This window comes from Oncorhynchus gorbuscha, linkage group LG02 (assembly GCF_021184085.1).
Source record: "Oncorhynchus gorbuscha isolate QuinsamMale2020 ecotype Even-year linkage group LG02, OgorEven_v1.0, whole genome shotgun sequence".
Taxonomy (NCBI): Eukaryota; Metazoa; Chordata; class Actinopteri; order Salmoniformes; family Salmonidae; genus Oncorhynchus; species Oncorhynchus gorbuscha.
This window is the reverse complement of record NC_060174.1, coordinates 94,592,736-94,619,559: the sequence shown is the minus strand read 5'-3', so window position 1 is coordinate 94,619,559 and position 26,824 is coordinate 94,592,736. Positions and strand designations below refer to the sequence as shown.

At 42.3% G+C, this 26,824-nt stretch overlaps 1 protein-coding gene across 4 annotated transcripts in view; it reads right to left on the bottom strand.

Annotated features, from left to right (window-relative positions):
* Positions 1-25,755, bottom strand: part of LOC124013452 (vasodilator-stimulated phosphoprotein-like) — a 48,903-nt gene extending 23,148 nt beyond the window's left edge. Inside the window, exons 1-4 of one of the 4 annotated variants that reach the window (XM_046327793.1) lie at positions 25,511-25,755; positions 13,454-13,625; positions 7,576-7,756; positions 7,034-7,100 (exon numbers count right to left, since the gene is read on the bottom strand). In XM_046327793.1, coding sequence (XP_046183749.1) covers positions 7,034-7,100; positions 7,576-7,756; positions 13,454-13,625; positions 25,511-25,515 — 425 coding nt within the window. In that variant the 5' untranslated portion in view covers positions 25,516-25,755. Of the gene's footprint in view, positions 1-7,033; positions 7,101-7,575; positions 7,757-13,453; positions 13,626-24,508; positions 24,689-24,774; positions 25,005-25,510 lie in introns of those variants that run through there. The other 3 variants (XM_046327790.1, XM_046327791.1, XM_046327792.1) reach the window with 3 other exon arrangements.
* Positions 25,756-26,824: the final 1,069 nt, after the last annotated feature.

Sequence of the window (26,824 nt, the reverse complement as noted above, 5' to 3'; positions counted from 1 at the left end):
CTAACCAAGATTAGTTGGCAACTAATAAAGCTAACTAACAACCCAACGTTTATTGATTTGATTGTTCATGTTATTCTTAGGGGGTATTTGTTGTTGTGAGTTCTCAATGGACATGGTTAATTCTGGCTATCTACTCCGATTTCAGAGAACTCTTGTCTGGGTGTGGCAGAGCGCAGAATAACTGATGGATTTACGAACGCTCAACACCCGTTGAATATTTTAATATGGCCAGTGTCAGTAAACGTCAACAAAAACAAGCGTGATTAAATTGTTGCCAGCAGCACAGTTACAGTCACCAACGCTCTGGATAACATGAAAACTGCCTAACCGGCTCTGCTAGGCCGAGTAAAATGGTCAGAGTGAGGTGCTCTCTCATTTGTGTCTGGAAGTAGCTAGCAAGCTAGCCAACGTTAGCCAGTTAGCTTGGGAGCTTGACTGCCGCTGTGAGGTCAGAACACTCGAATCCGATCAACCCTACTCCTCGGCCAGAGCGTCCAGTGTATGCTCCGAAAGCGAAACGCTCTGAATTTACAAACGGACAATCTGACAACGCTCTGGATTTGTGCACTCTGGAACTCCAGATTGAATTTATGAACACACCTAAACCATAAAATGTCTAGCTTTGTTATTCTAACAAGCTAGCAAGAGGTTGCATAGCAACAGCATCAACTTCTGGTAGACAGGCAAAGCAATAGTACGCTCAATTGAAAGGATACCATTCGTTTAAGGTATAAACTAAACTATAACTAATAGTATATACTCTTTTAAGTATGTAGTATGTTAATAAGGGTATTCGGACACAGTTTATATAACCCATCAAGAATGACCTGGTTTAGTTAAACATTTCAAATATGGACAGTGCAGGGATATCCGGCCAGGTCTTGATAAGAAATTACGATACTTTTTAAATACAAATTGTAATTACCCAAGAAAACTGTACCCGGTAACTGAACTAAATGACTATCGCCATTCACTTCTGTCATCATGAACTGCTTTAAGAGACTAGTCAAGGATCATATCACCTCTACCTTACTGGACACAGACCCACTTCAATTTACTGACCACCCCAACAGATCCACAGACAATGCATGGCTTTGTGATGGCCACTCCAACACCTCGACTTTGTTGTCCTTCAGCCATTTATTTTATTTGACCACCTTTTTCTCCCCAATTTCGTGGTATCCAATTGTTAGTAATTACTATCTCGTCTCATCGCTACAACTCCCGTGCGGGCTCGGGAGAGACGAAGGTTGAAAGCCATGCGTCCTCCGAAACACAACCCGACCAAGCCGCACTGCTTCTTAACACAGCGAGCCGCCAACCCGGAAGCCAGCCGCACCAATGTGTCGGAGGAAACACTGTGCACCTGGCTAACTTGGTTAGCGTGCACTGCGCCCGGCCCGCCACAGGAGTCGCTGGTGCGCGGTGAAACAAGGATATCCCTACCGGCCAAACTCTCCCTAACCACGCTAGGCGAATTGTGCGTCACCCCACGGACCTCCCGGTTGTGGCCGGCTGCAGCAGAGCCCGGGCGCGAACCCAGAGTCTCTGGTGGCACAGCTGGCGCTGCGATGCCCTAGACAACTGCGCCACCCGGGAGGCCCGCCCTTAAGCCATTTTGCCACAACTTTGATAGTATGCTTGGGGTCATTGTCCATTTGGAAGACCCATTTGTAACAAAGCTTTAGCTTCCTGACTGATGTCTTGAGATGTTGCTTCAACATATCCACAAAATGTCCTCGATTATGTGAAGTGCACCAGTCCCTCCTGCAGCAAAGCACTCCCACAACATGATGCTGCCACCCCGATGCATCACGGTTGGGATGGTGTTCTTCAGTTTGCAAGCCTCCCCCTTTTTCCTCCAAACATACCGATGGTCATTATGGCCAAACAAGATGTTTTGTTCATTAAAATAACATAAAATTGATCAGAAACACAGTGTAGACATTGTTAATGTTGTAAATTACTATTGAAACTGGAAACAGCAGTCCGTGTGATCAAAACAATCTTGAAGCGTGGATTCCGATTGGTTAGACCAGCGTTGATTTGAACTTAGCACAGGTATTTCCGGTTTGAGTGTCTGCCTATGGGAAGGGAAGAGCAAAATGGAGTCTTGATCAGATTTGCCGAAGGGAGGTCGGGGGAGGCCCTTGAGGGCATCCCGGAAGTTGGAGTAGCAGTTGTGTTTTAGCAGTGCGAGTACTGCAGTCAATATGTCGATAGAACTTCGGTAGCATTTTCCTCAAATTTGCTTTGTTAAAATCCCCAGTTACAATAAATGCGGCATCAGGATATGTGGTTTCCAGTTTGTATAAAGTCAAGTGAAGTTCTTTGAGGTTCGTCATGGTATCGGCTTGAGGGGGGAATATACACAGCTGTATAGGGAGGTAATTCAGTCAGCATTTCATTGTGTGGTATTCTAGGTTGGGTGATCAAAAGGACTTGAGTTTCTGTATGTTCTCACAATCAAACCATGAGTAGTTAATCATGAAACATACACTCCCGCCCTTCTTCCCGGAGAGATATTTATCTACATTGGCAAACAGAAGCCCATTATCAGCAACCTGTGTTCCAATGTCATGTGGTGTTATCTAATCCAAGTTAAGCTAATTGAACATTAGAAAACCCCTTTCCTATTATGGTAGCACAGCTGAAAACAGTTGTGTTAATTAAAGGAGCAATAAAACTGTCTTTTATACTAGTTGAGTATCTGGAGATTCAGCATTTATGGGTATGATTACAGGCTCAAAATACCAGAAATGAAGAAATGTCTTCTGACACTCTCTATTCTTGTTCTGGGAAATGAAGGCTATTCCATGTGAGAAATTCAACGCTGTGTACTACTTCCCTTCACAGAACAGCGCAAACTGGCTCTAACCAGAATAGAAAGAGTGAGAGGCCCGGTGAACAACTGAACAAGAGGACAAGTACATGAGTGTCTAGTTTGAGAAACAGATGCCTCACAAGTTCTCAACTGGACGCTTCATTAACTTCTTGGATATAGGGGGCGCTCTTAATTTTTGGATGAAAAAAGTTCCCGTTTTAAACAAGATATTTTGTCACGAAAAGATGCTCGACTATGCATATAATTGACAGCTTTGGAAAGAAAACACTGACGTTTCCAAAACTGCAAAGATATGATCTGTGAGTGCCACAGAACTAATGTTACAGGCGAAACCAAGATGAAACTTCAAACAGGAAGTGAGCCAGATTTGAGGCGCTGTGTTCCAATGTCTCCGTATATGGCTGTGAATGCGCCAGGAACGAGCCTACACTTTCTGTCGTTTCCCCAAGGTGTCTGCAGCATTGTGACGTATTTGTAGGCATATCATTGGAAGATTGACCATAAGAGACTACATTTACCAGGTGTCCGCCTGGTGTCCTCCGTCGAAATTGGTGTGTAACCTCCAGCTGCATGCATTTTTCCATGTGATTCAGAGGAGAAACCAAACTGCCACGAATGACTTATCAAATAGATGTGAAAAACACCTTGAGGATTGATTCCTAACAACGTTTGCCATGTTTCTTTCGATATTACGGAGTTAATTTGGAAAAAAGTTCAGCGTTTTGATGACTGAATTTTCGGGTTTTTTCTTAGCCAAACGTGATGAACAAAACGGAGCGATTTCTCCTACACAGATAATCTTTTTGGAAAAACTGAACATTTACCATCTAACTGAGAGTCTCCTCATTGAAAACATCCGAAGTTCTTCAAAGGTAAATTATTTTATTTGAATGCTTTTCTTGTTTTTGTGAAAATGTTGCCTGCTGAATGCTAGGCTTAATGCTATGCTAGCTATCAATACTCTTACACAAATGCTTGTTTTGCTATGGTTGAAAAGCATATTTTGAAAATCTGAGATGACAGTGTTGTTAACAAAAGGCTAAGCTTGAGAGCCAATATATTTATTTACTTTCATTTGCGATTTTCATGAATAGTTAACGTTGAGTTATGGTAATGAGCTTGAGGCTATAATTACAATCCCGGATACGGGATTGCTCGTCGCAACAGGTTATATAGTACCCACAAAACACCAGTCTCAACGTCGACAGTGAAGAGGCGACTGCAGGATGTTGGCCTTCTAGGCAGAGTTGCAAAGAAAAAGCCATATCTCAGACTGGCCAATATAAATAAAAGATTAAAATGGACAAAAGAACACAGACACGGGACAGAGCAAGATTGGAAAAATGTTATGGCCAGACAAATCTAAGTTTGAGGTGTTCGGATCACAAAGAACATTCGTGAGACGCAAAAAAAATGAAAAGATGCTGGAGGAGTGCTTGACGCAATCTGTCAAGCATGGTAGAGGCAATGTGATGGTCTGGGGTGCTTTGGTGGTGGTAAAATGGGAGATTTGTACAGGGTAAAAGGGATCTTGAAGGAAGGCTATCACTCCATTTTGCAATGCCATGCCATACCCTGTGTACGGTGCTTAATTGGAGCCAATTTCCTCCTACAACAGGACAATAACCCAAAGCATAGCTCTAAACTATGCAATAACTATTTAGGGAAGAAGTAGTCAGCTGGTATACTGTCTATAAAGGAGTGGCCAGCACAGTCACCAGATCTTAACCCTATTGAGTTGTTGTGGAAGCACCTTGACCATATGGTACGTAAAGAAGTGCCCATCAAGTCAATCTAAATTGTGGCAGGTACATCAGGAAGCATGGGGTGAAATCTCTTCAGATTACCTCAACAAATTGACAACTAGAATGCCAAAGGTCTGCAAGGCTGTAATTGCTGCAAATGGAGGATTCTTTGATGAAAGCGAAGCTTGAAGGAGACAATTATTAAAAATCATTATTTATAATTTAACTTTGACTACATTTCCTATTCATTTTGCAACTAACTTCATGTATGTTTTCATGGAAAACAAGGACATTTTTAAGTATTTAGTCAGCCACCAATTGTGCAAGATATCCCACTTAAAAGGATGAGAGACCTGTAATTTTCATCATAGGTTCACTTCAACTATGACAGATAAAATGAGAAAAAAAATCCAGAAAATCACATCGTAGGATTTTTATGAATTTATTTGCAAATTATGGTGGAAAATAAGTATTTGGTCACCTACAAACGAGCAAGATTTCTGGCTCTCACAGACCTGTAACTTCTTCTTTAAGAGGCTCCTCTGTCCTCCACTCGTTACCTGTATTAATGGCACCGGTTTGAACTTGTTATCAGTATAAAAGACACCTGTCCACAACCTCAAACAGTCACACTCCAAACTCCACTATGGCCAAGACCAAAGATCTGTCATAAGACACTGCACCAGGCTGGGAAGACTGAACCTACAATAGGTAAGCAGCTTGGTTTGAAGAAATCAACTGTGGGAGCAGACCCATACAAGACCCATACAAGACCACTGATAATCTCCCTCGATCTGGGGCTCCACGCAAGATCTCACCCTGTGGGGTCAAAATGATCATGAGAACAGTGAGCAAAAATCCCAGAACCACACGGGGGGACCTAGTGAATGACCTGCAGAGAGCTGGGACCAAAGTAACAAAGACTACCATCAGTAACACACTACGCCGCCAGGGACTCAAAATCCTGCAGTGCCGGACGTGTTCCCCAGCTTAAGCCAGTACATGTCCAGGCCAGTCTGAAGTTTGCTAGAGAGCATTTGGATGATCCAGAAGAAGATTGGGAGAATGTCATATGGTCAGATGAAACCAAAATAGAACTTTTTGGTAAAAACTCAACTCGTCGTGTTTGGAGGACAAAGAATGCTGAGTTGCATCCAAAGAACACCATACCTACTGTGAAGCATGGGGGTGGAAACATCATGCTGTGGGGCTGTTTTTCTGCAAAGGGACCAGGACGACTGATCTGTATAAAAGAGAAATGAATGGGGCCATGTATCGTGAGATTGAGTGAAAACCTCCTTCCATCAGCAAGGGCATTGAAGATGAAACGTGGCTGGGTCTTTCAGCATGACAATGATCCCAAACACACCGCCCGGGCAACGAAGGAGTGACTTCGTAAGAAGCATTTCAAGGTCCTGGAGTGGCCTAGCCAGTCTCCAGATCTCAACCCCATAGAAAATCTTTGGAGGGAGTTGAAAGTCTGTGTTGCCCAGTAACAGCCTCAAAACGTCACTGTTCTAGAGGAGATCTGAATGGAGGAATGGGCCAAAATACCAGCAACAGTGTGTGAAAACCTTGAAGACTTACAGAAAACATTTGACCTCTGTCATTGCCAATAAAGGGTATATAACAAAGTATTGAGATAAACTTTTGTTATTGACCAAATACTTATTTTCCACCATAATTTGCAAATAAATTCATTAAAAATCCTACAATGTGATTTTCTGGATTTTTTTTCTTCTCATTTTGTCTGTCATAGTTGAAGTGTACCTGTGATGAAAATTACAGGCCTCTCATCTTTATAAGTGGGAGAACTTGCATTATTAGTGGCTGACTAAATTATTTTTTGCCCCACTGTAAGCTCAATTCCATTTCTTTACTTAGATGTGTGTATTGTTGTGAAACTGTTAGATGTTAGTTGTTAGATATTACTGCACTGTTGGAGCTAGAAACCAACGCATTTCGCTACACGGCCTCTGAAACACGACCTCAACACACTGCTCCTTGACACATTGCTCGCTTAACCCGTAAGCCATCTGCACCAATGTGTCGGAGGAAACACCATACAGCTGGTGACCGAAGTTGGCGTGCATGCACCTGGCAACCACTAGGGGTCGCTAGAACGCGATGGGACAAGGACATCCCAGCCAGCCAAACACTCCCCTAACCCGGACGATGCTGGGCCAATTGTGAGCCACCTCATGGGTCTGCAATGCAGTGCCTTAGACCGCTGCTCCACTCGGGAGGCACAGAGTGTTTTAGACATATAAAATGTGTGAAGTTGTAAGGTAGAGAGTGTGTTTTACTAATAATTGTGCACAAGCAATATGAAGATGTGGGTAAGTTGGTATGCAACAGGAACATTATTAACCAGGAGCTATAGAGAACTCATCTTTGGTGCTACTCAGCACCTGAAGAAACCCTAAAATCATGTGAACGGTACCTCCTCTGCTGCTCCAGCTCCTCAGGGGAGGGTCCATTCTGGACAGGGCGAGGGAGAGAGGAGTATCCTGAGAATAGAAAAAGACAACGAGTGAGTAATGTGTATTTTAGCGGTCCTGTTTAAATAGCTTTCCCTTCTCCTTTCTGACTAAATCTATCCAATGGTGTTAGGTAAACGCTGGAATCCTTTATGGTGAAACCGCCACGTTCGTTTGCGATATTAGAAGTGGCTGCAGACAACAAACTGTTTTTCCTCCTCTGACATCACTATAAAAAAAAAAATAATCACGTTGAGACACTCCTCACCTCCGCTTTCACAAAAAAAAATAATAATAATGGTGGTGAGGTGGACAGTGGTGCAGTTTCCCCTACTGCGGATTCCAGATCACTGATTGCAGCAAGAAAGAAATAACAGGCGAGCGACCTTCCGTTCAATTTATTTAAAATTCACAGTGAACAAACAAAATGCGTTTCCCGTTCATTTATTTTTCTATACATATTTTTGGTATGCATTGTATTTTTGTCCTATATTGTGGGTCATACCCGAGTCGCCGAGAGCACTCAGCACCTCCAGGGCGTGCATCATGCCGTTGGCAAAGAGGGTGGCGTCCTCCTTGCTGCCGAAGTTCAGCCCCCACACCTGCCGGGCGTCCCGCCACTGGTGGAAGTTGCTTGTGGCCTGATTGTACTTCAGCCCCTTGACGATTGGACAGTTGATCACCACCTGGGAGTGTCAGGCAGGAAGTAAAAGACAATGAGAAACTATGAGTTGAATGAGAGTATGCATTCACTGAGAGAATGTGTGTGGAATGTAGCATGTGTAGGTAAGTAAACACTGGAGAGAGAACCTAGATTGTATTTGTACCTACCTTTTGTATTTCAAAATGGTTTAATCCTTGTATCCCTTCATGCTCAACTAGTGCTACAGTCAGTGCCTTATAAAATTATTCATTCCCCTTTGGTATTACAACCTGTAATTTAAATTGATTTTTACTTTTATTTTTTGTAATGGACATTAAAATAGTAAAAGTAAAATGGAGCAGGAAAAAAAAACTTGTTTAAAAAAACCCATTAAAAACAGAAGAGTGGTGTGTGTATATGTATTCACTCTCACCACTAAGGAAAGGGCACCACCAAGCAAGCAGTACCATGAAGCCCAAGGAGCTCTCCAAACAGGTCAGGGACAAAGTTGTGGAGAAGTATGTGGGAGACTCCCCAAACATATGGAAGAAGGTTCTCTGGTTCGATGAGACTAAAATGTAGCTTTTTGGCCATCAAGGAAAACACTGTCTGGCGCAAACCAAACACCTCCCATCACTCAGAGAACACCATCTCCACAGTGAAGCATAGTGGTGGCAGCATCATGCCGTGGGGATGTTTTTCAATCGGCAGGGAATGGAAACTGGTAAGAACTGAAGGAATGATGGATGGCGCTAAATACAGGGAAATTCTTGAGGGAAACCTGTTTCAATCTTCCAGCGATTTGAGACTGGGACGGGGGTTCACCTTCCAGCAGGACAATGACTAAGCATACTGCTAAAGCGACCCTCGAGTGGTTTAAGGGGACACATTTAAATGCCTTGGAATGGCCTAGTCAAAGCCCAGACCTCAATCCAATTGAGAATCGGTGGTATTACTTAAAGATAGCTGTACACCAACGGAACCCATCCAACTTGAAGGAGCTAGAGCAGTTTTGCCTTGAAGAATAGGCAGAAATCCCAGTGGCTCGATATGCCAAGCTTATAGAGACTTGCAGCTGTAATTGCTGCAAAATTCTTAAGGTTAGCCATTAACTCTGAATGGTTAATGGATAAGGTTTAGAATATGCTTAGAATAAATATTTGAAAAATACATTTCTATCACTGGATTTGAACATGCAACCTTTTGAACCAGAGGCAGATGCTTATACCCATCCACAACACTACTTGAAGGTAACAGCGCTCACTGTTTCCCCTAGTGTCCATTTTCCATATCTCCCCCTATGTCCTCAGACATGGATGGACGTTGAATACTGACTTGTATCACGGGTGACCTGCCTGGCCCCATCTGTGGAATCAGTGAAGCGGAGGTGCATTTGAAAACTGAGCTATTAGTGAAACTGTGCTAATATGCTAGGCTAAGTCTCTAGTCACTAGTGCTACTAGTAGTGTGGACCCTTCCATTGCCCTTTCCAAAGCAATAGAGCTTTTGTAAACTGTGCTAAGATGCTAGGCTAGGATAAACTAAACTAAAAGTTGGTTCAAGTTAGGCTAGGCTACACTAGGTCTCTTTCGTCTTAGTGTGGGTCCTCCACTACCCTAGTGTGAGAGGAAGGTGTTAGTGCGAGAGCAGAGGTAGTGACACACAGTAAACAGAAGTGAGATAGGGAAGCCAGAGAGAAAGAGGAAGACATCTGACACATACAACCCAAACTATACTAATGACACTAACCTCAAGGAGCAGAGGCTGATGGCTGCATGTTCACAGTCTGCAGCAGACAGAAATGACAAAGCCTAACTACAAATCTCTGAGTGTGACAGGGCAAGGAAGCAACAAGGGGACTGGTTCCCATATGGTGTTATAGCAACACTCACAAGATTTACAGATCAGTTTGTCTAATAATGTTCAAGTCAGTCAGACTCTCCAAAGATGTTCCAGACCAGTAGTAAAAATGTTACCCTCCAAGCACTGCATTGTTGTCTCGTGTTATGTGTTCAAATGTGTGTGTATGTGCATGTACAGTAACAGTCAAAAGTTTGGACACACCTAATCATTCAAGGGTGTTTATTTTAAATATTTTCTACATTGTAAAACAGAGACATCAAAACTATGAAGTAACACATATGGAATCATATAGTCACCAAATAAAAATATTTTATATTTGAGGTTCTTCAAAGCAGCCACACTTTGCCTTGAATGCTTCGCACACTCTTGGCATTCTCTCAACCAGCTTCATGACCTGGAATGCATTTCAATTAACAGGTGTGCCTTGTTAAAAGTTACATTTGTGGAATTTCTTTCCTTCTTAAATGAGCCAATCAGTGGTGTTGTGACAAGATATGGGTGGTGTACAGAAGATAGCCATATTTAGTAAAAGACCAAGTGCATATTATGGCAAGAACAGCTCAAATAAGCAAAGAGAAATTACAGTCCATCATTACTTTAAGACATAATGTCAGTCAATTCAAGTGCAGTTGCAAAAACCATCAAGCGCTATGATGAAACTGGCTCTCATGAGGACTGCCACAGGAAAGACCCAGAGTTACCTCTGCTGCAGAGGATGAGTTCATTAGTTACCAGCATCAGTAATTGCAACCCAAATAAATGCTTCAGAGTTCAAGTAACAGACACATCTCAACATCAACTGTTCAGAGGAGACTGCGTGAACCAGACCTTCATGATCGAATTGCTGCAAAGAAACCTCTACTAAAGGACACCAACTGGAAGAAAAGACTTGCTTGGGTCAAGAAAAAAGAGCAATGGATATTAGACCGGTGGAAATCTGTCCAACCGCCTTGTCTGTGACACAGAGTAGGTGAACGGATGATCTCCGCATTTGTGGTTCCCACCGTGAAGCATGGATGTGTTATGGTGTGGGGGTGCTTTGCTGGCGATACTGTCTGTGATTGATTTAGAATTCAAGGTACACTTAACCAAAATGGCTACCACAGCATTCTGCAGCGATATGCCATCCCATCTGGTTTGCTCTCAGTGAGACTATCATTAGTTTTTCAACAGGACAATGACCCAAATCACACCTCCAGGCTGTGTAAGGGCTATTTGACCAAGAAGGAGAGTGATGGAGTGCCTCATCAGATCACCTGGCCTCCAATCACCTGACCTCAACCCAATTGAGATGGTTTGGGATGATCTTAATTTTTTTTAAAGAAGAAAACGTATTTAAATATTAAATTCTTATACAATGACGGCCTACACCGGCCAAACCCGGCCGAACCCGGACGTGCTTTTACACCTGCATTGTTTGCTGTTTGGGGTTTTAGGCTGGGTTTCTGTACAGCACTTTGAGATATCAGCTGATGTACGAAGGGCTATATAAATAAATTTGATTTGATTTTGATTTGATTTGATGCTGGGCCAATTGTGTGCCGCCCTATGGGACTCCCAATCACAGACGGTTGTGATACAGCCTGGAGTTTTATTAATTGAACCTTTATTTAACTAGGCAAGAACAAATTAAGAACAAATTATTGTTTACAATGACGATTTACACCGGTCAAACCTGGACAACGCTGGGGCAATTGTGTGCCGCAAAGTGAAGGAAAAGCAGCCGACAAGTGCTCAGCATATGTGGGAACGCCTTCAAGACTGTTGGAAAAGCATTCTAGGTGAAGCTGGTTGAGAGAATGCCAAGAGTGTGCAAAGTCAAGGCAAAGTGTGGCTATTTTGAAGAATCTAAAGTATTACTACATGATTCCATATGTGTTATTTCATAGTGTGTCGTCTTCACTATTATTCTACAATAGAATATAGTAAAAATAAAGAAAAACCCTTGAATTAGTAGGTGTCCAAACTCTTTGACTGGTACTGTAAGTGTAAATATACACACAGTGCTTTCAGAGAGTATTCTAACCCCTTGACTTTTTCTACATTTTGTTGTGTTACAAAGTGGGATTAAAATTGAATTGTCATTCTTTGTCAATGATCTACCCAAAATACTCTAATGTCAAAGTTCAAGAAAAATTCAAACATTTGTAAAACATTCATAAAAAAACATTATTATATCTTAATTCGATAAGTATTCAACACCCAGAGTCAATTCATGTTATTATCAACTTTGTGGGTAAGTCTAAGAGTTTCCACACCTGGATTGTGCAACATTTGCCCATTATTCTATTCCAAATTATTCAAGCTCTGACAGATTTGTTGTTGAAAATTGCTAGACAACCATTTTCAGGTCTTGCCATAGATTTCCAAGCAGATTTTAGTCAAAACTGTAACCAGGTAACTCAAGAACTTTCACTCTCTTCTTGGTAAGCAACTCCAGTGTAAACATGGCCTTGTGTTTTAGGTTATTGTCCTGCTGAAAGGTGAAATCATCTCCCAGTCTCTGGTGGAAAGCAGACAACCAGGCTTGCCGACTAGGATTTTGCCTGTGCTTAGCTCCATTCCGTTACTTTTTTAAACCTGAAAAACTTCCCAGTCCTTAACGATTACAAGCATACCCAAAACATGATGCAGCCACCACTATGCTTGAAAATATGGAGAATAAAGTACTGAATAAAGTGTTATATTGAATTTGAATATAACACTTCGCATTCAGGACAAAACGTGATTTGCTTCGACACATTATTTTGAAGTATTACTTTAGTGCGTAGTTGCAAACAGGATGCATGTTTCTAAATATTTTTATTCTGTACAGGCTTCCTTCTTTTCACTTTGTCAATTAGGCAAGTATTGTGTGGCGTAACTACAATGTTGTTGGTCCACCTTCAGTGTCCTCCTATCACAGCCATTAAACTCTGTAACAGTTTTAAAGTCCCCATTGGCCTCATGGTGAAATCCCTGAGCTGTTTCCTTCCTCTCCGGCAAGTGAGTTAGGAAGGAAGCCTGTATCTTTGTAGTGACTGGGTGTATTGATACACCACCCAAAGTGCAATTAATAACTCCATAATGCTCAATGGGATATTCAAGTGCCCCTATTTGTTAGGCATTGGAAGACCTCCCTGATCTTTGTGGTTGAATTAATGCTTGTAATTCTCTGTTTGACTGAGGGACCTTACAGATGATTGTATGTGTGGTACAGAGATGAGGTAGTCATTTCCAAATTATGTTAAAAACAAATTATTTCAGATAGAGTCCAAGTAACTTGTGATTTGATAAGCAAATTTTTACTCCTGAACTTATTTAGACTTGCCATAACAAAGGGGTTGAATACTTATTGATTCAAGACATCACAGATTTAAATTTTTAATACATTTGTAAAAAACTTGAAAAACATAATTCCACTGACATTATGGGGTATTATGCATAGGGCAGTGACAAAAAATAATCTCAATATAATCCATTATAAATTCAGGCTCTAACACAACAAAATGTGGAAAAAGTCTAGGGGTGTGAATACTTTCGAAGGCACTGTCTTTACAGTATATACTGTAAAATGTGTTTGATCTTGATGAGCCACCATAGTTGTTCCTCCCAACAGCTGTTGTAGTCATTATAGATACCCAATGGGCATACACTGGTAGAATCAACATAGTTTCCACATAATTTCAAATAAATGATGTTGAACCAACGTGGAAAAGACATTGAATTGACATCTGTGCCCAGTAGTTTGATTAGTGAGAAGTCGGACAGAAATACTTGATGAAAGACATGAAAGCTTAAAAAAAGTAAAACAAAACAGCTATTTTGCTCAATCGAATATCTGATAGTGCCTCCTAGGAAATTCTCTGTTCATGGTGTGTGTGTGTACACTAGTTACCTGCTGGTCGGCCTGAATCTTGCGTCCGACCACTCGGAATGTGTTGGCCACAGGGTTGTGGTAGATCTGTACCCTGCTGAAGGCCTGGCCCCCTGTGCCTGCTGGCACCCAGCGCTTGTTAGCATCATCGTACAGCATGACCGTGGCCCGTGCCTGGCAGATACTGGACTCACTGAGAGAGAGAGGGGGGGGGGGGGGGGGGCAGAGAGAAAGATGGAGGAGAGAGGGAAAGGAATAGAAGGGTAGAGGGACAGAGAGAGAGAGATGAATAGGGAAAGGGTGGCAGAGAGATAAAGAGATGAAGGAAGAGAGATGAAGAGATAGAAACAGGGAGTGTGTGGAGGGGAAGAAAGAGGGAAGGAGTTAATTCAGTCATCTCCGACAAGGAAATAATGATAGCCCATATCTGGGTTTTGAGTGCAGTTAATGCACTGTTGTGGACATTGCTTTGTTGTCGATGTTGCTTTATGGCAGTAAGAGCAAGAAAAGGAGTTCAGGACGCCTAAAAGACCTTACGAAGCAATGTTTTACAGTAAACAGATACGATCACGAGTGACTTTTTAGCACCATTTTTCTGGAAGCTGTGCTGCGACATTTTCCCCCCACGTGGGCCAGGCCCCTATCCATTTGAGTGACAGCATGGAAGGTATACAGAACCCTTGACCTTTTCCACATTTTGTTACATTACAGCCTTATTCTAAAATGGATTAAAATGTTTTTTCTCTCCTTATCAAGCGACACACAATACCCCATAATGACAAAGCAAAAACAGGTTTTTAGAAATTAATGCAAATTTATAAAATGAAAAACTTGAAATATTACACATGCATAAGTATTCAGACTCTTTACTCAGTACTTTGTTAAAGCACCTTTGGCAGCGATTACAGCCTCGAGTCTTTGGGTATGACGCTACAAGCTTGGCACACCTGTATTTGGAGAGTTACTCCCATTCTGCACAGCTATTTTCAGGTCTCTCCAGAGATGTTCGATCGGGTTCAAGTCCGGGCTCTGGCTGGGACACTCAACGAAAGAGACATGTCCCGAAACCACTCCTGCATTGTCTTGGCTGTGTCCTTAGGGTCGTTGTCCTGTTGGAAGGTGAACCTTCACCCCGGTTTGACGTCCTAAGCGCTCTGGAGCAGGTTTTCATCAAGACTCTCTGCATTTTTCTCCGTTTATCCTTCTCCCAGTCCCTGCAGTTAAATTTTGGGGGAGTAAACTCCGAATGAGCTGTCAAGTGTCTTTTACTGAGGAGTGGCTTCTGTCTGGCCATTCTACCATAAGTGCTGCAGAGATGGTTGCCAATCTGGACGATTTTCCCATCTCCAGAGGAACTCTGGAGCATCTGTCAGAGTGACAATCAGGTTCTTGGTCACTTCAATGACCAAGCCCCTCAAACCCCCCCCCCCCCCCAATGCTGCAGACATTTTTTGGTACCCTTCCCCAGATCGGTGTCTCCACACAATCCGGTCTCAGAGCACTATGGACAATTCCTTTGATCTCATGGCTTGGTTTTTGCACAGTCAACTGTGCTATACCATTTGGAAAGGTGTGTACCTTTCCAAATCATCCCCAATCAATTTAAATTTACCACAGGTGGACTCCAGGTTTTAGAAACATTTCAAGGATGATCAATGGAAACCAGATGCTCAAATTCGAGTCTCATAGCAAAGGGTCTGAATACTTATCTAAATAAGATGTTTTTTATTTTTTAATATATTTGCTAAAAATTCGAAAAACCTGTTTTCGTTATGCCATTATGGGGTATTGTGTGTAGATCGATGAGGAAAATAAATAATTTGACAAATTTTAGAATAAGGCTGTAATGTAATATCTGGAAAAAGTCAAGGGGTCTGAATACTTCCCGAATGCACTGTACCTGCACATACACTAGATGACCAAAAGTATGTGGACAACTGCTCTTCGAACATCACAATCCAAAATCATGGGCATTAATATAGATTTGGTTCCTCCCTTTGCTGCTGGAACAGCCTCCACTCTTCTGGGAAGGCTTTCCACCAGAGGTTGCAACATTGCTTCCATTCAGCCACAAGAGCATTAGTGAGGTCAGGCACTGATGTTGGGCGATTAGGCCTTGCTCGCAGTCGGCATTCCTGCATTAAAGTTCCTGGCCACTAGGAGCGAGCACTTTATTCTTTGCTTATGGCCTTACGGAGTTGTTTGAGAGTGGCCTTAGTGCCAGATTCGTTTTGTGGTGGTAAATAGGCGGCTACGAATAATAGAGATGATAACTTTCTTGGTAGATAATCTGGTCTGCAGCTTATCATAAGGTTCTACCTCAGGCAAGCAAAGCAATACCTCGAGACTTCTTTAATATTAGACATCGCACACCAGCTGTTATTGACAAAAAGAAACAGACCCCCACCCCTAGTCTTACCAGAGATAGAGTATCTGTTCTGCCGTGCATGGAAAATCCAGCTAGCTCTATGTTATCAGTCTTTGTTAGCCACGTCTCGGTGAAACATAAGATGTTACAGTTTTTAATGTCCCGTTGGTAGGATAATCTTAATAGTAGGTTATCAATTTTATTTTCCAATGATTGCATGTTAGAAAGAATAGAAGGCATTGGGAGTTCTTGCTCGCCTCTGGATTCTCAGAAAGATCCCCAATTTGCGTCCCCTTTTCCAGTGTCTTTTCTTCAAGCAAAAGGCGTGCATCTGGGCCTGTTCCAGTGAAAGCAGGATATCCTTCTTGTCGGACTCATCAAAAGGAAAACGTTTCTTCCTGTCCGCAGTGCGTAATCGCTTTTCTGATGTCCAGAAGTTATTTTCAGTCATAGCAGCAACATTATGCACACAATATGTAAAAATAATAGCACAATTGGTTGGGAGAATGTAAAACGTCAACCATGTTCTTCTGCGCCATCTCTTCAGTTGAGGTTAGGGCTCTGTGCAGACCGGTCAAGTTCTTCCACACTGATCTCGACAAACCATTTCTGTAAGGACCTAGCTTTGTGCACAGGGGCATTATCATGCTGAAACAGGAAAGTGCCTTCCCCAAACTGTTGACACAAAGTTGGAAGCAAAGAAATCACTTAGAATGTCATTGTATGCTGTAGCATTAAGATTTCCCGTCACTGGAATTTAGGGGTCTAGCCCGAACCATGAAAAACAGCCCCAGACCATTAGTCCTCCTCCACCACCAAACTTTACAGTTGCCACTATGCATTGGGGCAGGTAGCGTTCTCCTGGCATCTGCCAAACCCAAATTCATCAGTCGGACTGCTAGACGGTGAAGCGTGATTAATCACTCCAGAAAATGTGTTTCCACTGCTCCAGAGTCCAATGGCGGCGAGCTTTACACCACTACAGCAGTTTGGAACTTCAGCACTCGGCAGTCCCGTTCTGTGAGGTTGCGTGGCCTACCACTTCGTGGCTGAGCCGTTGTTGTGGCTAGACATTTCCACTTCACAATAACAGCACTTACAGTTGACCTGGGCAGCTCTAGCAGGGCAGAAATTTGATTAACAGACTTGTTGGAAAGGTGCCATTCTATGATGGTGCCACGTTGAAAGTCACTGAGCTTTTTAGTACGGGCCATTCTACTGCCAATGTTTGTCTATGAAGATTGCATGGCTGTGCACTCGATTTTATACACCTTTCAGCAACTGGTGTGGCTGAAATAACTGAATCCACTCATCTCTGCTGCCAATGACTGGAAAGAATTGCAAAAATCACTGAAGCTGGAGACTCATATCTCCCTCACTAACTTTAAGCATCAGCTGTCAGAGCAGCACCTGTACACAGCCCATCTGTAAATAGCCCACCCAACTGCCTCATCTCCATATTGTTATTTATTTTTGCTCTTTTGCACCCCAGTATCTCTACTTGCACATCATCTGCACATCTATCACAAAATTACACATACCCAGGGACTCCCGGGTGGCGCAGTGTTCTAGGGCACTGCATCGCAGCGCTAGCTGTGCCACCAGAGACTCTGGGTTCGCGCCCAGACTCTGTCGCAGCCGGCCGCGACCGGGAGGTCCGTGGGGCAACGCACAACTGGCCTAGTGTCGTCCGGGTTAGGGAGGGTTTGGCCGGTAGGGATATCCTGGTCTCATCGCGCACTAGCGACTCCTGTGGCGGGCCGTGTTTCCACCGACACATTAGTGCGGCTGGCTTCCGGGTTGGATGCGCGCTGTGTTAAGAGGAGTTGTAGCAAAGAGACGGGAGTTGTAGCAAAGAGACAATATAGTATACTAACAATTGGATACCACGAAATTGGGGAGAAAGGGGGGTAAAATCCAAAAATAAATAAATAAATAATATATTGTACTGTATAATCCCTTTCAGAGTGTGCCTTTGTGGAATCGCTTTCTCAGACTCTGCTACCATGCAAGGTCACACGCGGCGTCGCCACAGTAACGCGTGTGAGAAAGTCTCAGCTACTTCCTCCTCCTCGGCAGTGTGAGACGTGAAACAATCCCCGACTTCCCGGGGAATCCGAGCCCTGAACACTTCCTGCTTTTCACAAACTGATGCCTAATATGGTCTGGCTCAGTGCCCTTGGCTTGCCTATCGACACACTGGCATACACACTGTAAACATACACAGGCATACACACACACACAGGCATACACACAGGGGGCGGCAGGGTAGCCTAGTGGTTAGAGCGTTGGACTAGTAACCGGAAGGTTGCAAGTTCAAACCCCCGAGCTGACAAGGTACAAATCTGTCGTTCTGCCCCTGAGCAGGCAGTTCCTAGGCCGTCATTGAAAATAAGAATTTGTTCTTAACTGACTTGCCTAGTTAAATAAAGGTAAAAATTATTTAAAATAACACACACACAGGCATACACACAGACAAAAGGTGCAAACGTCAAATGTACACCCAGGATATGCACCCCCCCCAAAAAAACACCCAAAATGCATGCACACAGGCACACACAGAAGGCATTATGTTCCGAAGTGGTGGGATTTAATCTTATTTCAATCTACCTCAATTAGGCAGAGAATTTCTGCCATCTATTATGCTACATTATCTGACAGGCATTTGATTGAGTACAGTGATAAACAAAAACATTATGACAACCTAAATTCTGAAGGTTCTTTAATGAAAAATCATGACATGACTGCATAACTGTTTCAGAGACACCCTTTAACCTAAAAGGCTATCTGAAAAACAACAAGGTGACAAAAGTCAACTGTAATATGTAGTCCGATATGAAAGGGTTGAAGACTAAAAACAGTAACTGATGCTCAGGTCTACCTAAAGGCAGTGCAAATTCCTGTTCCTCACGTGTGTGTGTGTGTGCCTTTCAACTCAACCCATTTTCCCGGTCTTTACCCACATCTCCCTCCCTCCCTCCAACTCTTGGTTTCTAGGAGTTGTTCTGTATCTGGGGTTGAGTTTGTTTACAGAACCCATGGTGCCTGTGGACACTGTGTGTGTGTGTGTGTCCAGCCTTGCAGCTGTGACAACAAACACAGGTCACACACACACACACACACACACACACAGAAAGTCTGACAGAGACACACAAACAAAGACACACAGGTAATTGAAACACCCACATACAACAGCAGAGCCACTGAAGTTATTGAACGTGTCTAAGAACAGCGGCAAGTGTGTTTAGGGCTTATTTTAAGTTCTCTCAATGTACCCTAAAATACAGAGACTAAATCAGAGAGCCTGACTCAACTACAGTGTTGACTTGATCTTCGAGTACTGACAGATTTAGCGTTCTGCTCAGTACATATCCAAGGCCAAATGTGCTGCATACTACTGAGAGGTCATATTATCATCACTTTCACGCGGTTTTGTCTTCGTGTCTAAGCTTAGACAGGAAGTACACATTCATGTGCGCACACGCAAGCAGTCAGACACTAGTTGACAGAGACAGAGACATTGCCAGATGGTGGTGGAGGTGTGAAAATAATTGATGGAGACATGCGATGACTGGAGTGTAGACACAAATTCAGTGTTGGTGCCACTGCAACTTCCTGCTCACTAGGGGAATGAATGCTATCAAACACACTGGGTGAGCATTAGGGTGAAGTTGCCTAGATGCTGATCTTGAGTGAGTTAAGCATTTTCCCCACTGATGGTTAAGGTTAGGCCCAGATCTGATCCTAGATCTGTACCTACTAGGGGACATTTCACTCCAGAGCCTTGTTCACTGGAGAATGCTTTCAAACACACTGGGTTAGCTCTTATCAGCTCTTATAAATATAAAACAAACCACACTGAGTAAACCAAACATTAAAAACACCTTCCTAATATTGAGTTGTTGTTTTTGTTCAATGTCATAAACCGGATAGTCATATGCCTGCCTCTAGGTTAAGGAAATTCCATCTCCATGCACTTTAGTCATAAAAATCATCAATAGACCATAGAAATGAGGGCCTCCAGAGCGCCAGCTGTACCACCAGTGACTCTGGGTTCGCGCCCAGGCTCTGTCGCAACCGGGAGGTCCATGGGGCAACGCACAATTGACCTAGCGTCGTCTGGGTTAGGGAGGTAGGGATATCCTTGTCTCATCGCGCACCAGCGACTCCTGTGGCGGGCCGGGCGCAGTGCACGCTAACCAAGGCTGCCAGGTGCACGGTGTTTCCTCCGACACATTGGTGTGGCTGTCTTCCGGGTTGGATGCGCACTGTGTTAAGAAGAATTGCGGCTTGGTTGGGTAATAGACCATGGTGATGGTCTATAGTTTGGTTTATTACAAAGTTAATACAATGCACCAAAATTGCTTTCAAATAAAAATATATTTATATTACAAGTGGGGATATATAGAAGGTGCGTTAGAAGGTGGGTGTCATAAAAGATTATGATTGATGTGTATGGTTGTCATTAGTTGTAGCACTGAGATAACAGAAACCAGCTGGCCACAATCTTTCCTCTAAAAGGGTGAGTCAAAGATGATTATATTTTTTGTAGAGGTTTCCAAGATCGTTTGTAATAATTTAAAGAGGTTTCCCGTCATTAGCTCCTTCCTTTTGTCTGCATTTCAGAAAGCTGGATTAGAAATACCTGGTTTGTGACTGAAACAGAGATAGAACTACTTATTGGATATATCCAGGTAGTCTCATTTGAGTTCTGTTGCAACACGTTTTTAAAAGGTCTTCTGCTGCGTGGCGTACTGAACACAACCCTGGCAGGTCATCCATCATATTGCATTTACGCCTCTCAAATACTTTCAGATCAGTGCAGAATAAGTAGAGGAGACAAGGAGATTAAGCCACTTCTGAGTATTGAGGCTCACCCCAAAAAAAGGAACCAGAGCTAGCATTAAATGAGCCAACTCTCACCCTGACTCACTCTAGCCAGGTCACTGGTCTGTTCGTGCTGTTTAGCCAACTCCTATTGCCAACTATGAATGTGGCCTGGGTGACACAGTGTTTCAGCCACAGACTGTCTGACTTCACTCTGAAAACAAATAAATGCATAGAGACACAGAATATTCCAACCTATAGAGCATTATACAAACACTCACAACTCCACCTTCAAACTAACTTTACAATTCAAGAAAGACAGGCTTTCTGTATATACCTATAATGGATAGCGAGTAATAGCCTAGTGTCTTTTCACCTTGCAAGCTACCAGTATAAAGGCTATCACTATAATAACGTGAAAACCGAAGGCACTGAGACACTCATACACATAGGCAGAAATAGAGAAGTAAGATGTATTTAAAAATAGAAAGACAGAATTCAAGCGCCTCACACCTTCAAGCCCTGGCTCATGACTTCAGAAATAACTGGAAACGTTGTATCAACTCGAACAGAAATGTCCCCCACTCTTTGTGTGCCCATAATAGTGTATAGTGGCATGTGAGACTGTGTCTGTCTGTTGTACTGCAGAGGTGTGTGTGCGGGTGAGAGAGCGAGCCACCAGTCCTGAGGAGAGGCATGAGTGACAGCTATTTTTAATGTGTGTGACCAACCACGGCCACCTCACTGACAGCCACATACTGAAAGACTCTGCAGCTTGAAGTGATGTTAATGTGCTGACATCTCTCACAATCAGCCTTTCGTTCCTCATCTCGCCATACATCCCCTTCAGTCAAGTTTATGAAGCATTTATTTAATGGCAAAGTGATCATTTGAGTCATTTGGGATAGTTTACTATATTGTAAGTAATGCAACTTTAACATTTATACATGAGCATGAGTTCTTCTCTCAGCCTGTTTCACCCTTTGTACTTCCTTTTAGGTTTCTTCCCCTCTCTTGAAAACAGCAGATGCAAACTTTGCATCAGTAGATAGATGGTTGACTAAATCTGACATTTGGGACTGTTTCCTGGACGCTGTTTAAGCTTAGTCCTGGACTATTTCAAATTGAGCAAGCTTTTTTTGTCCAGGACTAGGCTTAATCTGTATCCGGGAAACTGTCCCTATCACAGGATACCTGCTTCTCAGACAGCGTTATCATCCATCCACTACTTTATCTATTGACATGTCCATCAGGTTGAATTTCATTTACTGGCAGCATTTCCTGGGGGTTATAACATTAGTCTGCACATGATGTCATGTAATCAAGGATGAGTGTTAATGGAACCTGATTCCCACTCTGGTGGGGAGCTTTGGGGCCTTCTCCGCTGATACCTCAGGGATTAGGCTTCTGCATTCATCCTCTATAGCTGGCTGAGAGAGGGTCTCTGCTCACACCATTACACCACAGCTGCTGGGATAGTAATGAACTCTAAAGGATGACATGACCTCTGAGGTCCAACCTTATGGGGGAGACACACTCACCTTACTCACTTTGGCTTGGATAGGTTCACACTGCAGTGACACGTCCATTTCCTTTCTGTATAACAACGCAAATGCATTTAGTCTCTCCCATGGGGAAGAAATACTTTCAGTGTAAGAAAAGCAATTGCACATACCCTGCAGTAATCCTACACACTAGCATTATGATGTTATCATAGCCTACATCAGGGTTGCCTGTGGGCGATTTTATTTGGCACCCCAAGTTCCCAGAGCTAAAAAAATAAAAATATGTTTTTATTTTCATAAAAGACTAAAGACACCAGCGAATCAGCTCCGAGCAGGACTGTCACCAGAGTTTCATAACATTTGGGGATCAGTCCTGAAGACCAGAGACTGAGGGGTTTGCAGGTCCAAGAATTTTTTTTGGCCTTTTCTAAAATAATTTCCTGCAATTCAACATCATATTACATTACAAAATTATCTTTTACACCACACAAATGTCCAAAATTACAAGCTACATTGACATACTAAGCTCAATAAAATGAATGACCCATTTCTTAAGTGCAACCAATAACATAGGCCCATGAAAAGAGTGGAGGAAATTAGTCCACCAACTTTCCATTGGCACTCACATATCCAAACTGTTTCTCCCTGCAATTGTATTTTGAAATATTGCAAAAGACCTTTTAGCAGCCACCTGCTGTTCACTGACAACCACATCTCAACAACAAACTATGTTTGATATTTGCTACACAGGCTGCCCAATTGCGGAACTCCCAACTGTAGGGCTATGCGCTCGCAATGTGACAACACACGATCTACAGCAATTTTCCACAAGGCCAAATAATCAACACTTATTATTATTAAATTCAATGGATTATGGCCAGTAACCCCATATGGAGGTTATTTAGTTGGTTGTCCTACTGCGACAATAATATTTGTAATTATCTATGAGCAAGTAGCCTAGCCAACAAAGATGTCAGATGACTTCAAAAGCATATGGGAATAGTGTAAAAATTTGTATTTGCATAAGTAGGCTAGGAGACTGAAATGCATCAGAAAAGGAAAAAGTAGTGCAATGATGCTGTCCCAATCAAAACAGTGCTGGAATTATCAGTTGAACAAACGTGGTAATTGTTTTACACCTAGTATTATTGACATTATAACCAGTGATGAAGTGCTGTTTGTTTAGGTAGCCTACCAGAGCATAATTATTTATTATTAGTACATAATTTCTGAATGAATGTTGGTGCCGACATGTAGCCTATTCAATAAAATACTTTTAGAATATACATAAAATGCACAATACATACATCCAAATTGCACTATTGCCTATGTCCACACCTGGCACAATGAAAATGTTCTACTTTTTAAATCCTAAAACACAAAATTAGGCCTACCTTATAAGTGATCACTGTCAATCTTGAATGCTAATTCTTCAAGTAGTACAGGTGAAACGTCCATGCTGCATGAATGCCAACCATTTGATCCCAAGCAATTTCATGGAAATATGCATTTCGATCCTCTTGAATGATGTAGGTTAATCAGCCTAACTACGGTTTAATCGAATGTTATAGAAGATGGAGTTTAACACAGCCACCTGTATTGTTTCAATCAAAGCCTATTCAACATTTCAGCACAAGAAATTACGTGGTGTTTTAGTATAAGAGTAGCCTAACATTATCATGCTATTATAATCGGTTTGTTATGTAGAATACTAATGAATCATTAAGTGATCTTGCTAGACATGGCACCATTCTGAAAAGTGGCCGATTATAAAGGTTGGATGAATTTGGGAGTTTAACGGAACCATAGCTAAATGAACTAAGCGGAGCAATCTTTTTTTATTTATTTTTTTACACTATAGCAGGAGCGCCAAAGATTCTGGGCTGACCCAAAATTATTTCGGGCGAAAGCCAGGCCCTTAGTGACCTCCCTGGTTCAAAGTGAATTTAATTTAGGAAATCTGTTCCAAAGTATTCTCACGCAGAACAGAGAGATAAAGGTGATCGTATACAAATGTACGCAAGATTTGAAAGGATTATGTTTTAGTCAAATATTATATTTGTTTGGGCTTCTTGCAGAGTACAAGTTATTTGTAATTATGTTCTGACCCCTGAACATCCAATCAAGAAAAAAAAAATCGACCTGCGGCTGAATCTAGTTGATGATGAACCCAATATTGGACTAAATGTGCCTAACGATACTTCTAAGCTCAATGACATTATTACACGTTCTGTTAAAGCGTCTAATTGGCTCTCCGGAAGCCAAAACACACCATCTAAACCTGAACCGATTCTCAATTGTGGTGCGGGTATAAACAAATCCATCTACTTTCATATAACATCTAAATAATTTCACAAATGCAAAACACACACTTACTGTTTCAACACAGTTTCAGTCGAAATTATTTCTCAGTGACAACACGTTTGTGGAGTCTCTTCTATTTACACACAGGAGTTCGGAGATGCAGGTAGCTAATTGCACAAGTAGTCGTCTGTTTTCCGTAAACAAGCGCTTTAAAGATTGAAATATTGCGGTGTGGGAACCCTGACCCTATAAAAAGGGTTGTATCAAGGTAACATTTTGTTTTCGAAAATGATTCATTGCTGATATGAAAGATACGGTCCTTTCCAAAAAAAACATACCTCAAGCGATGTTCAGACCGAGCGTCGCGATGCTTAAAACTCCCCCCTAAAGAAAATGCCTTCGGCCACAATGACTCATATGTGTAATGTAATGGAACGGAGAGTCATGAATGATCAAGAGCTAGTTGATGATCCCTGGCCTACATCCTGTTATCAAGGCCATAGTGTCTTCTCAGTGTCAACATCTTCAAGAAGTTGAGTTAGCGAAGTGCCACAGCGAGATGTTTTTAAATCAGAATTGTGTATAATAAGAAGCTTACGTTTGGACAATAACTTGGCTGAAAGCGAGAATCTAGGCTACTGGAGAAAATGTGACATTGCAAATATTTTCCCCTTGAGATAGGCTACAAACTACACTGTATGGGGGCGGGCTATAACCAGTCGTCTACATATGATAAATAGGCCTACATCTGCAGCAGCCTGAGTATGGTCATGTTTACAGATAGGTATAAAACACCGGTAGTCTACGTTCACACTATTTTGCTAATGCTATGCCCCACATGTGCATAGCCTAACCATAAATCATGTTCGTAGCCTCTTTTGTTGACCATTTTGTCATTTTGAGAATAAAAAATAAATGACACGGGAAATTCTACCATTGTGAGGATACAATGTGTTCCTTTATAAAACAAAATAAATCATGACAATTAACATCAAGGTTGCAAACGCGAAATTGTAACATAGAATATCGAAACAAAACAGGCAAGTGCACAGATCAGATTTTCCACGCCCTTACCTCATTGTTTGGCGAGACTGCAAATCTTCTCTCCCAAGCTAGATGTTTAGTTTCCGATGAGAAGCCGGTGTGGAAAAATAGAAGACATAAGATATAACGATGGTAAAGATGTGATACACACATGTATCAATCTAGCCACCCTAATCGGGCTGTGCACGAATGGGCGAAGTAGACAGCAGCACACACCACGATAATTTCCAGGGGTGTATTCACTAGGAACCAAACAGAACGAAACGGGGAGGGATTTACATGCATTTGTCCAATGGAAACTCTCGCGGTATTTCCGTTTGGAGTAAAAAGTTTCAGTGGCTAAACGTTTTGGAATAATGATTGCACCACCGGGTGTATTCATTTACCGTTTAACAACCAAAAGGAAGCAAACCGAGCAAATGGACCTAAACGGGGAGGGGCTTACCTGAATTTGTCAACTAGAAACTCTCGTTTTCGTTGCAAAAGGTTTTTAGTTTGGAGTAAACGATTTCTGTAGCAAAACGTTTAGCAACACACGAAACCTTTATAACAGAATCGGAGTACACCCCTCATTCAAAGTAACATCTTTCAATGGATGACTGAATGGAGTAGTGGGGCAAGCTTGTCAAATCCTATCACCATCCCTCATCAGGCCACACCGCTTCTATTCGACTACTGAAGTTTACTCCTGAAACAGAGGCAGAGATTGTTTTGGATCGTGCTAAAGGGGCTACGATTTGAATGGGGAACTATTTTCTTTCACGTGGCGCCAGATTTCGCATTGATCTGAACGCCCATCCACGTAGCCCATTGTTGCTGTTCACTTGAGCCTATTCAAATCAAATTGTATTTGTCACGTGTGCTGAATACAGCAGGTGGACTTTACCGTGAGGTGTTTACTTATGAGCCTTCCTTTCCCAACAATGCAGAGTTATAAAGTAAGAAAAGTCAGAAAAATTCTACCACAATAAAATAACAATACGGAGATGATATACAGGAGTCCTAGTACTGAGTCAATGTGCAAGGGTACAAGATAGTTGCGGTATTCAAGGTAATATGTACATGTAGGTAGTGGTAAAATTGACTTGACAATCAGGATCGATAATAAAGAGAGTAGCAGCAGCGTATGTGAAAGAGTGGGTGTGGTGTAAATGTGCATGTGTGTTTTAGGTGTGTGAGCATATATAGTGTGTGTGTATTGGAGTGTCAGTGTAGTATGTGTGAGTGTGTGGGTAGAGTCCAGTAAGTGTGCATAGAGCCAGTGCAAGAAAGTCTGTGCAAATAAAAATGGGGTCCTGCAAATAATCAGGGTAGACATTTAATTAACTGTTCAGCAGTCTTATG